Source organism: Thamnophis sirtalis, unplaced genomic scaffold (genome assembly GCF_051295495.1).
Source record: "Thamnophis sirtalis isolate CommonGarterSnake01/CBP01778 unplaced genomic scaffold, rThaSir2_p1.2 scaffold_2, whole genome shotgun sequence".
Classification (NCBI taxonomy): domain Eukaryota; kingdom Metazoa; phylum Chordata; class Lepidosauria; order Squamata; family Natricidae; genus Thamnophis; species Thamnophis sirtalis.
This window is the reverse complement of record NW_028261382.1, coordinates 76,780,704-76,794,204: the sequence shown is the minus strand read 5'-3', so window position 1 is coordinate 76,794,204 and position 13,501 is coordinate 76,780,704. Positions and strand designations below refer to the sequence as shown.

The window sequence follows — 13,501 nt, the reverse complement described above, 5'->3', positions numbered from 1 at the left end:
GTTAAAGTTACAGGGGTTTGAGAATGTAACAATGGAGTCAAGTAGAGCATTCCGGACATTGATCACTCTGTTGCTGAAGTTGTATTTTCTACAATTGAGTTTGGAGCGGTTTATCTTGAGTTTGTATCGATTGCCCATGTATTATTGACGTTGAAGCTGAAGTAGTTATTGACAGGTAGGACATTGTAGCAGACAATTATGTGTACTATGCTTAGGTCAGACCATCAGCAGTCTAGTTCCAGGTTGTCCCAACTCAAAATTTCAAGCTTGGTGGCATAAGGGATTCTATTGTTGAGCAGAGGAGTGGGTGACTCTTCTCATGAAATACCTCTGGACCCACTGAATTGTATTAATGTCCGATATACAGTGTGGATTCCAGGAAGATGAGCTGTATTTGAGAATTGGTCTTGCAAAGGTTTTGTATGAACTTTCATACAAAAAGGGCTTCAAAGGACTTTCAGTGAGATAAGTCATTTCCTTGCAATGGCATCCATAGCAAGTGAAAATGATGCCTTCCTGGTGTCACATATGGAATGGCATCATATATTTGCCCCTACATTTTTACTTTGCATCAGATATCTGTTGCCACCACCACTCCTCTACTGGAGGGCGGTCTTCAGTTTCTGGATGTGACTGCTTTGTCACTGGTTTTAAAATGTGTTGGAGTGAAGTCGGAGTTGCTGTCTGCATTTTTAAAAAGTAAAACACAGTCATGCAAACAAACTCCCCACCCCACATGCATTCAGGCATTCATTCATATACATATAAGCCACCATGCTGGTATTACAACTGCCTGTGATAATTGAGCCACATAATATAATACTACAATAGCAGAGTTGGAAGGGACCTTGGAGGACTTCTAGTCCAACCCCTTGCCTAGGCAGGAAACCCTATACCGTTTCAGACAAATGGCTACTCAACATCTTCTTTAAGACTTCCAGTGTTGGGGCATTCACAACTTCTGGAGGCAAGTTGTTCCACTGATTAATTGTTCTAACTATCAGGAAATTTCTCCTCAGTTCTAAGTTGCTTCTCTCCTTGATTAGTTTCCACCCATTGCTTCTTGTTCTACCCTCAGGTCCCTTGGAGAATAGTTTGACTCCCTCTTCTTTGTGGCAGCCCCTGAGATATTGGAACACTGCTATCATGTCTCCCCTAGACCTTCTTTTCATTAAACTAGACATACCCAATTCCCGCAACCATTCTTCATATGTTTTAGCCTCCAGTCCCATAATCATCCTTGTTGCTCTTCTCTGCACTCTTTCTAGAGTCTCCACATCTTTTCTACATTGTGGCAACGAAAACTGAATGCAGTATTCCAAGTGTGGCCTTACCAAGGCCTTATAAAGTGGTATTAACACTTCACGTTATCTTGATTCTATCCCTCTGTTTATGTAGCCTAGAACTGTGTTGGCTTTTTTGGCAGCTGCTACACACGGCTGGCTCCTATTTAATTGGTTGTCCATTAGGACTCCAAGATCCCTCTCACAGTTACTACTAGTTACTACTACTACTATATCCTTAATTCTACCAAGGCTCTTAATTTTCAAAAGCAAATGGTGCTGGTTATTACCTTTAAAGCCTTATATGGCTCAGGATTGGATTACCTGAGGAACTGTGATTTTTTTCAAGAGTCTCTACCTATCCAATTCGATATAGCAGATCCCGCATGCTGCAGACCCCATCAGCAAAGAGTGTTGGCTGGCAGGGACAAAAGAAACCAGCCCTTTTCTGCATCTGCTCTATTTTTAGAGAATTGTCTCACTATATATATAATTTACTATGTGGATACCCATGCTTCGCTATGAAACTATGTGATCAGGCTTGATAAATTGACACTTAAAACTTGAAAATTAATGTAGAATGTGTAACTCCTTAGCATCAGAGCATGTTAATACTGTTTTAGAAATACTAATGATCTGAGTTGTTTCAAAATATCCTTTTCTTAATGAGCACCTGGAAACCAAGAGCAACATATGTGTGAAATTTCACGTTTGTAGGCTTTACAGTTCTGGAGATTTCGTGATGAGTGAGTGGTATTTGGCGCACATACATACATACATACATACATATAATAGATTTCAAACATTCTATTGGATTGTAAATAATTTTTTTTAAAATGAAATGTAGATGTCAGGAAAGATAATAAATAATTGACAATTAGGTTTAACACACATTTATAGGAATGTGAAATGAAATGGAAGCACTGTCCCTTTAAGTATACACAAAGAAGGTTAAAGAAGGATGAGGCCTCCATTGCATGGTCATGGCCACCATATTCACTTTTTTGACAGAAAAAGAGAGAGGTCTGCCTTGATTTCCTGTAACTTTGAGAAATCATTAAATATTTTAACAAATTCCACACAATTGTTCATTTAGCCCATAATGCACTCACCCACAGAGATACTTGTAAGATTCTCTAGAAATATTAAACCTGGGTTCATTGATAGCAGTAAGTCATGGCTTATTTATCCACATTTTATTCCTGAGCGTTCCGCGCTGAGCCAAAAGCAAACAAGCCATGATTGCATGCAAGAGTTAGGGATCCCTGTATAAATTGGCATTGAAACCCTAAATGAACAGAAGCAGATACAAATTCTAGGTATGGCATAGTAAATTTGCAAATCTGAATGTCCACCTGCCATACTTACTTTTTTAAAAAAATTCCCTAAATATTTGCATATAAAAGATAAAATGTTCTGTTCACGTTGTACCATGTGGTGAGGTTGCTTCAGTTTCTGCTCCTGATTGAAGCAGAATTTGAGTGATGCTTACCCTAAATGCTGAAAGTGGATAATTAAAAGAGCAAAATGAATATGAACAAATCTGTGGGGTCTTGGTGCTCTCTTGAGCATGGCTGTTTCTTGCAGACGTTTCATTACCCAACTATGTAACCTCATCAGTGTACCTCTTACAATGTTACAATCTAATTATTTGCAGAAGCCAAAGACATGCATAGCAAAGCAGATCACAGAAACAGCAACAAGGCTGCAAATGATCATCTAATAAAACCCATCATAGCTTGATGAGCAACAGGTACTATCTAGTCAGTAATGCACCGTCTGCAAGCAAACAACCAGGCCCAGAGAGCACCAAGGACTCCATAGTTCAGAGGTCTTCAAACTTGGCAACTTTAAGACTTGTGGACTTCAACTCCCAGAATTCTCCAGCCAGCTGGCTGGAGTATTCTGGGAGTTGAAGTCCACAAGTCTTAAAGTTGCCAAGTTTAGGGACCCCTGCCATAGTTCAATCTCGAGCTACAAATATTATTTTGTATTTGCAACAAAGTCTTTGTTTGCAGAATAAAAAAGTGGTTTAAGTTATTGCTTCTTTAGAAGAATAACAGTGTCACAGTCTTGGTCACATCAAACAACCCAACTACCCCTCAACAAGACGAAGTCAAGCAATAGACTTCAATTCCCCACGCCCCTTCAAACCGAAACTCTGCGCTTGCTCAGAACAGCCACCACGAAAAAAAGCGCCTGTTTGAAAAAAAACGGCCGCACTCCCCGGGCACGCTTCTGCGCTTTCCCTTCCTCTCAGGAATGGACCGTACCATTAAAGAGAGGTTCGGGAGAAGACAGACTTAGTGGGTTAGGATTAGTCGAGCATCCTTACTAAAATAAATTCAAGGAAATAAAAAAAAAGAAATACGTCTTTCTCCCATGGGGGGCCGGCTCAGCCGCTTTGAGTAGGATTATTTCGGCTGCCCCCCCACGCTGTGATTAGACTTGGACGGCTCCAAAAAGGGAGGCAGGCACCGAACGCGAGGTCTCCCCCAATAGCAGGGCAAGGACAGTGGAGTGGCATGTGCCGCACCTAATGAGCTGCCGGAGGAGAGGCGTGAAGGTGCGGCTCGCGCTCGAGGCAGCGTGGCGTGAGCTGGTCGGGAAGGGGCTTCTTCTTCTTCTTCTTCCCTGCCTGAGGGTGAGTTGGGTCTCGTGCCGGGCCGAAGCAGCGGCCTCTGAGGGCTCCAGGCAGGGGCGCCGGTGGGGAGCTTGGCTGGCTTCGTCCGAGGGAGAAGAGAAGGCCTTGGCTCTACTCGGAAGGAAGCCCCTCTGAAGGAGGCAACGCCCGGGTAAGCGGTGGGCGCCTGGCTGGAGGCTTCATTCGGGATCTCGCGACATCCAGATTCAATCACAGTTTTGCTCCATAAGGCATCAACCTTGTGAACCCTCAAGTTTCCTCTTTCCGCCGAGTTATTCAAAATGGCCAGGGATGGATGGACGGATGGATTGATTATGTGTGTGTATATGTCTTTGTGTGTGAGGGTAGAACAAGAAGCAATGGGTGGAAACTAATCAAGGAGAGAAGCAACTTAGAACTGAGGAGAAACAACACACAATCCTCTATACATATATGTGCGTAACATTACATTAAAATATATTGCACCAATATGAACATGTTGCGCCGGCATGTATTATTATATTACATACTTACGATGTTATGTTGCATTCAGGAGTCTGACAGCCCACATATAAATGTTGTTCTTGAACCTGTTTGTACCGCTCACTATGCTTCTGTTTCTCCTCCTGATGGTAGGAGGGTAAAGAAGTGCTGACCAGGGTGTGAGTAGTCCCTGAGGATTTTCCTCACTTTTCTAAGGCAGCGAGTCCTAGCGATGTGTGTATGTATGTTTATATACTGTATGTGTATGTGTATATGTATGTGTATATATGTATGTATATGTTTGTGTGTGTGTATAGCATATGTATATACAGTATGTGATTGGATAGATAATACATTTTCTCTTGAGAGCAGGCAACAGTATTTCATTTTTAACATGGGCTGATGTGCTCACAGTAAAAAAAAAAAAGGACAAAAGTTAAAGGTTAAAGAGATTGGACAGCTATTTAACCGGAATGATAAAGGGCAGGTGTGTCCAACCTTGGCAACTTTTAACACTCGTGGACTTCCAACTCTTGGCTGGGGAATTCTGGGAGTTGAAGTTTACAGGTCCTAAAAGTTGTCAAGGTTGGATATCCCTGGTATAAGGTTGAGCATGGTGCTGGTCTAGATGACCCTCAAGATCACTTCCAATCTTATTAGTCTATGTCAGGTGTGTCAAACTGCAGGACAGATGCCTATGTCCGGTTAACAAAGGGGGGGAAAGTTGTGATGCATCACATTGTGACGGCGTGAGTTTGACATCCCTGGTCTATATTGTATTGGAAACTAATCAATGAGAGAAGCAACTTAGAACTAAGGAGAAATTTCCTGACAGAACAATCAATCAGTGGAACAATTTGCCTCCAAAAATTGTTAATGCTCCAACACTGGAGGTTTTTTAAGAAGAGAGTGGACACCCATTTATTTGAAATGATATATGGTTTCCTGTCTAAGCAGGGGGTTGGAGTAGAGGACCTCCAAGGACCTTTCCAACTCTGCTATTTATGTTCTAGAGTGGACAAGATAGTGTTGGCTAGGGGGTGTTTTCTATAGGATGCTCCTATGCGGCCTTGTTGTAACTTATGTAGTCTGGTTTGCTATATATGCCTTTTGCTTCTGCAAATGGGGCTAACAGATTAACAGAGTTGGAAAGTCCCTTGTAGGTCATCTAGTGGTCCACCCCCCCTCCCAAGAAGGAGAACCTACACCATTTCTGACAAATGGCAGTCTAGTCTCTTGAAAGCCTCCAGTGAGGAAGCTCCCACAACTTCTGCTTGTACTCTATCTTCCTGAAATGTATATTTTCTTCCAAGCAGGACCATGTACCCCTCAAGGCCAGTGTTTCGAGGTGGAGCCATGTTTCAGATGTCTTTGCCTGGGCAAAGGGCAGAATCTCAGCCACAGGCGGGTGAGGCTAGAGCGATTGCAGAAATTTGGGGCAAAACCTTTCCTTCAACAGTCAAGGCAGAAAGAGGATACCCATCACCAAGAGGTGCCCCAAAGGTGAATAGATGATTTACAAGATTTACAGTAGAAATTGATACCACATAAATTTGTGCTAAAAAGGAATTACCGTATTTTCACGACCATAAGCCGCACCGGGTTATAAGCCGCAGTATCAGTTAACGTTAATTTTTCAAACTTTTTTCATATATAAAGCGCACCGGGTTATAAGCCGCACGTTTTTTTTGCAACATTCATCCGCGCGCGCAAACAAACAAATTAACGAAATTGCAACATCTGCCACTCCTCGGTCTCCGCACTACATGATACACCCCCCCCCCCCGCACCGTTCGTCCAGTAAGGTCGGGGAGGGGTTGGGCAGAATTGGGAGGGAGATTTTCAAAGAAGCGCACCAAATATCTCCCGCAAACTGAATCGGCTTTAATAAAGCAATTACCTGCTCAGCTTTAGTTCCCTTTGTGAAAGTTAGAATCCGCAGCTTGAACCCGAGAAACTATTAATCCTTCTCCCATTAAGCGCTATTCCATCGGACCTCCCCATTAAAACCAATCGGAGAAGAAAGCCTGGGCGCTGGGGAGGGAAACTGCTCAGAGGGTGGAAGGAACGGGAGGTAGGAACAGGCAGGAACTGAGGGGAAAGCCTGGGCGCTGGGGAGGGAAACTGCTCAGACGGTGGAAGGAACGGGAGGCAGGAACAGGCAGGAACTGAGGGGAAAGCCTGGGCGCTGGGGAGGGAAACTGCTCAGACGGTGGAAGGAACAGGAGGCAGGAACAGGCAGGAACTGAGGAGAAAGCCTGGGCGCTGGGGAGGGAAACTGCTCAGACGGTGGAAGGAACGGGAGGCAGGAACAGGCAGGAACTGAGGGGAAAGCCTGGGCGCTGGGGAGGGAAACTGCTCAGACGGTGGAAGGAACGGGAGGCAGGAACAGGCAGGAACTGAGGGGAAAGCCTGGGCGCTGGGGAGGGAAACTGCTCAGACGGTGGAAGGAACGGGAGGCAGGAACAGGCAGGAACTGAGGGGAAAGCCTGGGCGCTGGGGAGGGAAACTGCTCAGACGGTGGAAGGAACGGGAGGCAGGAACAGGCAGGAACTGAGGAGAAAGCCTGGGCGCTGGGGAGGGAAACTGCTCAGACGGTGGAAGGAACGGGAGGCAGGAACAGGCAGGAACTGAGGGGAAAGCCTGGGCGCTGGGGAGGGAAACTGCTCAGGTGGTGGAAGGAACGGGAGGCAGGAACTGAGGGGAAAGCCTGGGCGCTGGAGAGGGAAACTGCTCAGATGGTGGAAGGAATGGGAGGCAGGAACAGGCAGGAACTGAGGAGAAAGCCTGGGCGCTGGGGAGGGAAACTGCTCCATATATAAAGCGCACCGGGTTATAAGCCGCACTGCCGGTTTTTGATCAAATTTTAGGATTTTCAGTGCGGCTTATAGTTGTGAAAATACGGTAGATTGAGCCTGAAGCCTATTGAATGATTGGTATTTTACTCATTTGGCTGGAATAGTATATAGGCAGTTGGTTTCGTAAAATGCATGATTTTGCTGAAACTGAAGATACCGTTGAAATTAAATATTTCAGCCGAAAGACATAGTATGCAAGTCTCCTCCTCACCCCCCATTTCCACCAATAAATCATATTCCCTATTTGGGAAGTGGATGGTTTCCCTTGCTCAAAAGATCAGGCTCCTGTAGGAGATAAAGGGGCAGACACTTTTAAAACCATAAATAATTTAAACCTGTTGTGGACTTGGTTGCTAAGAACTGCCTCTTGACTACAAAAACAATTACTGTATTTTTCAGAGTATAAGATGCACTTTTTTCCTTCAAAAAGAGGCTGAAAATCTGGGTGCGTCTTATACACTGAATACAGCATTTTCTTTCCTCCAGAAACCCCACCCCTTCACCAGAATGGCTGTGCATAGCCTTTAGGAGGCTTCCAGAGTGCTTCTTGGGGCTGGGAAGGGCAGAAATGAGTGAAAAATGGGCCGTTTTTTGCTCACTTTCCCTCCCCCCCCCCAATACCCCAGGAGCACTCTTTGCCTCCTAAAGGCTATTCATGCCCCCTTTTTTGAAAAAAACGGGGCAGTTTTGTGAAAAACAGGACATTTTTGGGAAGTCTGCAGAGTGGAAAAACTTTTAATTTGCCTCTTCAAAATCTTGATGTGTCTTATACTCTGGTGTGTCTTATACTCTGAAAAATATTGCAATTTTTGGTCAGTTACTAAATATCATTCAAAAAGTAGATGTACTTAAGGCTATAGTGGAAAAAATAACATGCAACTTCATTTGTCATGTTACCAACCCAGTTGCTCCAGCACATACATATTTATTTACTTATTTAGTTTGTCAAACATATACAAGATAACAGGTATAAGTATAAACATGGAGATCAACACAGGAAACGAGTATGAATAAATAGGGACAGTAGGACAAGGAGGGTAGGCATGCTGGTGTGCTTATGCTCCCTTTATGGATCTCTTAGGAATGGGGTGAGGTCCACGGTAGACAGTTTGAGGTTGAAGCTGTGGAGGTTTGAGGATATAATAAGAGAGTCAGGTAGAGCATTCCAGGCATAGACCACTCTGTTGCTGAAGTCATATTTTCTGCAGTTGAGTTTGGAGAGGTTTATCTTGAGTTTGTATCGATTGTTTGCCCGTATGTTATTGCGTTTGAAGCACAAGACTTCACTAGGTGCAAAATAGATGAGGAGTACAAGTCCCTCTCACAACAGCTTCACCACAGTATCTTCCACCAAATTTACTCAAATCTCTTGGCTTCCTAGATGGAAACATTTTGGGAGAATGTTGGCTTTTAGGCATCTTTAGTTAGAGTGCAGTACTACAGGCTACTTCAGCTGCCTGCTGGCTTCCTGCAATTTGGCAGTTCAAATCTCATCGGGCTCAAGGTTGACTCAACCTTTTATCTTTTCAAGGCTGGTAAAATGAGGACCCAGATTGTTGGGGGCCATATGCTGACTCTAAACTGCTTAGAGAGGGCTGTAAAAGCACTGTAAAGCAGCATATAAGTCTAAGTGCTATTGCTATCTTGCACTCTCTTCAATGATCCTTAAATGCAAACATTTCCAAGGGGATTTCAAAGTACATATAAATATTTTTCACAATAGCAGTGTACGGCCTCTGCTGAATCCTGGGAGCAGAGTCAAGGTCACAAGAGCAGATAGCATAAGCTCCAGAGATTATAACCAGTCAGCAACTATCTGTACAGCAGAATGCTCACGACCTTCCCAATGTCCTTGATCTAATTAAAGGGAAGATACAAGCATCGTCTGATCCCATGGAAGATGAATAAGGCCTAGCTCAGTTGTTCAGCATCCTGTCCATAGAAGACTGACAATCATGCAAACTTGAAGTTAAAGCAGTGTCTGTTGCAAATGACTCTTTCAAAACTTTGCTACCCTCCAGGTGTCTTCCTGTTAAAAATTTGACAGACTTATTTCATAAATGCCTAAAACAAACAAAAAAAAGGCACCCAAAATTCATCCAGGCAAAAGAAGGCAACACCAAAGTGATCAACGCAACCTCTTTATAACCTCCCAGATGCAATCTTTTCTTACAAGTCAAGAACAGACCAGTCAAACTATAGCCCCACTTCTCCAGCCTTCCCCTGCTTGGATCCTTAACGGCAGCAGGGGTCTGTTCTCCATCTTCTTCCTCAGTCTCTAAACTTCTTAGGGCAAGTGTTGTTTTTTGTGATCATTTAGCTAGAGACGGCAGCCTGAGAAAATCGGCCAAATGACAACCACATCCTGCTAATGTTTGTTTGTTTGTTTATTTATAAAATTTATATGCCGCCCAATCCCAAAGGACTCCGGGCGGCTTACAGAAAAGAGAAAAGAAAAAAAAACACATAACGAACACATAACGAAAGTAAACAGTTTAAAATAGCAACACCTCATACATTCATTCTAATCGGGGCTGGACCTCAACGGTGAGGTCAACCACCCCAGACCTGCCGGAACAGCCAAGTTTTAACAGCTTTCCTGAAGGCCATGAGAGTGGTATGGTCCGGATCTCTGGGGGTAGCTGATTCCAAAGAGTCGGAGCAGCCACAGAGAAGGCTCTCCTCCGGGGGCCCGCCAGCCGACACTGTCTGGCTGACGGCATCTGAAGGAGGCCCAATCTGTGGGATCTTAACTGGCCGCTGGGAGGTATGTGGCAGTATGCAGTCTCGAAGGTACTCTGGCCCTAAGTCATGTAGGGCTTTAAAGGTAATAACCAACACCTTGACATGTGGCTTTACGATCTTGTTATATTTCTTAAATCATTGTAGTTAAGTGAGTAACACAGTTGTTAAGCGAATGTGGCTTTCTTCCTGGACTTTGCTTGTCAGAAACAGGCTGGGAAGGTCACAAGAGGTGATCATATGACCCCCGGGACACTGCAACCATCTTAAATATAAGTCAGTTGCCAAGTGTCTGAATTTTGATCACATGACCATGGGGCTGCTGCAGTGGTTGTGAGTCACTTTTTTCAGGGCTGTTGTAATGTCAAATGGTCACTAAATAAACTGTTGTAAGTTGAGGACTATCTGTATTTCCTGTATTATTTGAAAGCTTGTAGGCACGGAAGTACTCACTGCTTTAGAGAGCCGGAGATCCTTTCCCTGCCATGTTTTGTTTCTCTTAATTTTCAAGCTTAATTAAGGCTTTGTGGTGCATAGTAAAAGTCTGTGTGTTCTCTTTTAATTCAGGAGCCTTTTGTGACTGTTCCAACATTGTCGTCCATGGTTCAGGGCCTTAGTCTTGAATCAGCTCCTAGGCCGCCTTCAGGTAAGCTCTCTTGCTATTTAGGATCTGTTCTGACCTAGGCTTCCCCAAAAAACATGAGGCAGAATCCTGGTCCCGACAAAACCCCTTTTATTAAATGAATGTGAATTCCTCTCAGTCACATTCAGCAAGGCCTGGCAAACAGTTTTTCAAGCAAGTAGTTATGACCTTGTCTATCTTGGAAAGCTGCCATGTAAATATTTTCCAAATAAGATGCTGTGCAAGGAAAGACTGGGCACAGAGTCTCACTTAGTCTCACAGAGTCTCAAACGAACGAATGAATTGTTTCCTGCAAAAGCCCACTCTCCTTTTGCTCCTCTTTTATTTCCTGTGGGACGGGCCAATCACCTTCCACCTTACTCCCAAGGCGACCCTGATTTCTTAGCTGTTCTTTTCTTCTGGCAGCTCTGTGCATGAACACAGGCTCCAGCTGTTCCTCTGCCTCACTGCTATCTAGCTTGAAAGGAGCTGAGAACTGTCAGACGGCCCTGGCCCCCCTCTCTGCCTCTGACGCAGAGTCCTTGTCTGAGCCTTTCCCAGCCTCCAGGATTGACCCATGCTCCTACCCAACCTCCTCACTGTCCAACTCTGTTGCCAGCTCTGCTGGCCGCTGGCTGGCCACAACAGGATCTTCCTTCCTTATACCACAGTGATTCTCTTTGGAAGTGTAAGAAGAACTTGTGATTTATCTTGACTTTGTTTTTCAAGCAGTTTGTTCAGGCCGAGGCATTGCAGGGAGAGGAATGGGTGACATGAGCATGAAGCCCAATATAGATGTCCTGGGACCGCAGATGTTTGCAGGCTTGAGAGCAGGACTAGCTGGAGACAGCAAGGTGGAACAGGTGTTTTCTGGCCGTGGCAAGTGAGTTAAGCCATCTTGGGGTCAAGGTGGTTGATAAAAATGGCGAGTTGCATTAAAAACCTTGTAATTTGGTTATTTTGGTTGGTATAGTTTTAAGTTTCAGTGGTAAAAATGGGTGCCTTTATTTTAAGCAGAAACATGTTGTGGCATAGGTAATGACACAGATAATGTGAAAGCAAATGTTCATATTTTGTGCCTTACTACATACCTTCTGAAAAATGGCTGCTTTGGAAAAGAAAACAACAAAATTGTCTTATTTTCTGAGTCGTGAAGATGTATTATTTTAAGTAGTAAAAGTCATGAAGTGATATTAGTGAGATTTATCTAACGTGAACATTGCACACGTATCTGCATTTTTTTGTAATATTTACTGTATTTTTTGTAGTATAAGACGCACCTCCCCCCCAAAAAAAAACATGGAAATGTTGGTGCGTCTGATACATGGAATACAGCCATTTTTGGCCTCCTGAAGCCCCACCCCTGCATCCCATTTTTGGTAAAAACACGCTGCTTTTTGCAAAAAACGGCCTATTTTCTGCCGGTTTTTGCAAAAAGGGGGGCATTTTGCCTTCCCCCAGCCCTGCTGAAGCCTGCATAGTGCTCCTGGGGGCCGGGGAGGACAAAAACCTTTTTTCTTACTTATCTCTTGAAAATCTTGGTGCGTCTTATACACCGGTGTGTCCTATAGTCCGAAAAATACGGTATATGTAATGCCCTTGAAATACTTGTCTCTTCTAGGCTAAGAAAATAAATGGGACAAATCAATTCTGATATGAACTGACTTTTGCTCACACCTTAGCAGTTTCCCTCTGCCCTCCAGATCTGCCTTGGGTGGTTTTCCACTTCCTTAGGAGTGTATAAGGAGTTGGACTGGAAACTGAAAGTCCTCCATTAGACACAGAAGGCAGTTAAGTAACTTCCAGCCAGCCCCTCTCAGTCCAACCCACACACCACAGTGGGGAAAATAGGAGGAGGAAGGAGTATTATGCATGCCACCTTGAAATGTATAAATAAAACTGAGATACAAATCAAAACGTTGCTTTAAAGCTGGTTCAGGAATTCTGGGAGTTGAAGTCCATGAGTCATAAAAGGGCTATTGCCCTCCACCTCTGCTTTAAAAGCATTAAAATGATGCAGAAATTTTTTCTTTGTGCTTTTTAGACATCTTTTTTGTTCCCCTTTTGAATTTTCTCCAGGTATGTGGAAAGTGAAAAGCCATTTTTGGGGCTTGACAAAAGAAACATCTTGGGGCGTGGCCGAGCCTACACAAGCCCCTTCACTTCGCCTGTGGAAGGTCTTCCAGCACCATCAATCAAATCTAGTCCTCCTGCTGTAATTTCGGATGAGCTTGTGGATAAAAAGTAAGTGAGAAATAGTATGAAGAAAGCAACAAAGCCAAACTCCTTTAAGTGTAATAAATGCTGAATGCTGAGATCAGCAAATGAGGTGGGACTGGTTTTTTGATATAGAGTATTTTTTTATTGGCTAAGTGTGTTTGGGTAAATGAGGAATTTGTTTCCAGTGCATAAGCTCTGTGTACATACAAACAACAAAGTGATGTCATGGATACCAATAGGAGTGTGTAATAAGAAAGATGAGAATAATAATGATAATAATCCACTGCTTGGATCTGCACGCATATTACGAAAATATGTTACGACGTCCTAGGCCCCTGGGTGGAGCCCGACTAGTAATCAATGCCAAATCCGGCAAAACAACTGGCTGCTGTGATACAATTCTGTTGTTGCGATTAATGATCCATTGGAATTTGTGCAAAAATTATAATATTAAAACAGCAACAAACTGGTGGGAACATCAGCCTGAAAAAGTCACCGAAAATCAGATGGTCATTTGGGATTTGGGATTTGTGGGATTTCCGTATACAGACGGACAAAATACTGGCGCATAATACACCAGACATCACACTGGTTGAGAAAAATAAGGTCACAATCATAGACATCGCAATACCAGGTGATAGCAGGGTCGCCGAGAAGGAACATGAAAAAA

The 13,501-nt window shown here is 43.8% G+C and overlaps 1 protein-coding gene across 4 annotated transcripts in view; it reads left to right on the top strand.

Moving 5' to 3' along the window:
- Positions 1 to 3,984: 3,984 nt before the first annotated feature.
- Positions 3,985 to 13,501, top strand: part of PIWIL2 (piwi like RNA-mediated gene silencing 2) — a 47,586-nt gene continuing 38,069 nt past the window's right edge. The window contains exons 1-5 of one of the 4 annotated variants that reach the window (XM_087706140.1): positions 3,985 to 4,078; positions 5,706 to 5,892; positions 10,557 to 10,635; positions 11,344 to 11,494; positions 12,691 to 12,855. In XM_087706140.1, coding sequence (XP_087562266.1) covers positions 5,710 to 5,892; positions 10,557 to 10,635; positions 11,344 to 11,494; positions 12,691 to 12,855 — 578 coding nt within the window. In that variant the 5' untranslated portion in view covers positions 3,985 to 4,078; positions 5,706 to 5,709. Of the gene's footprint in view, positions 4,079 to 5,704; positions 5,893 to 10,556; positions 10,636 to 11,343; positions 11,495 to 12,690; positions 12,856 to 13,501 lie in introns of those variants that run through there. The other 3 variants (XM_087706141.1, XM_087706144.1, XM_087706143.1) reach the window with 3 other exon arrangements.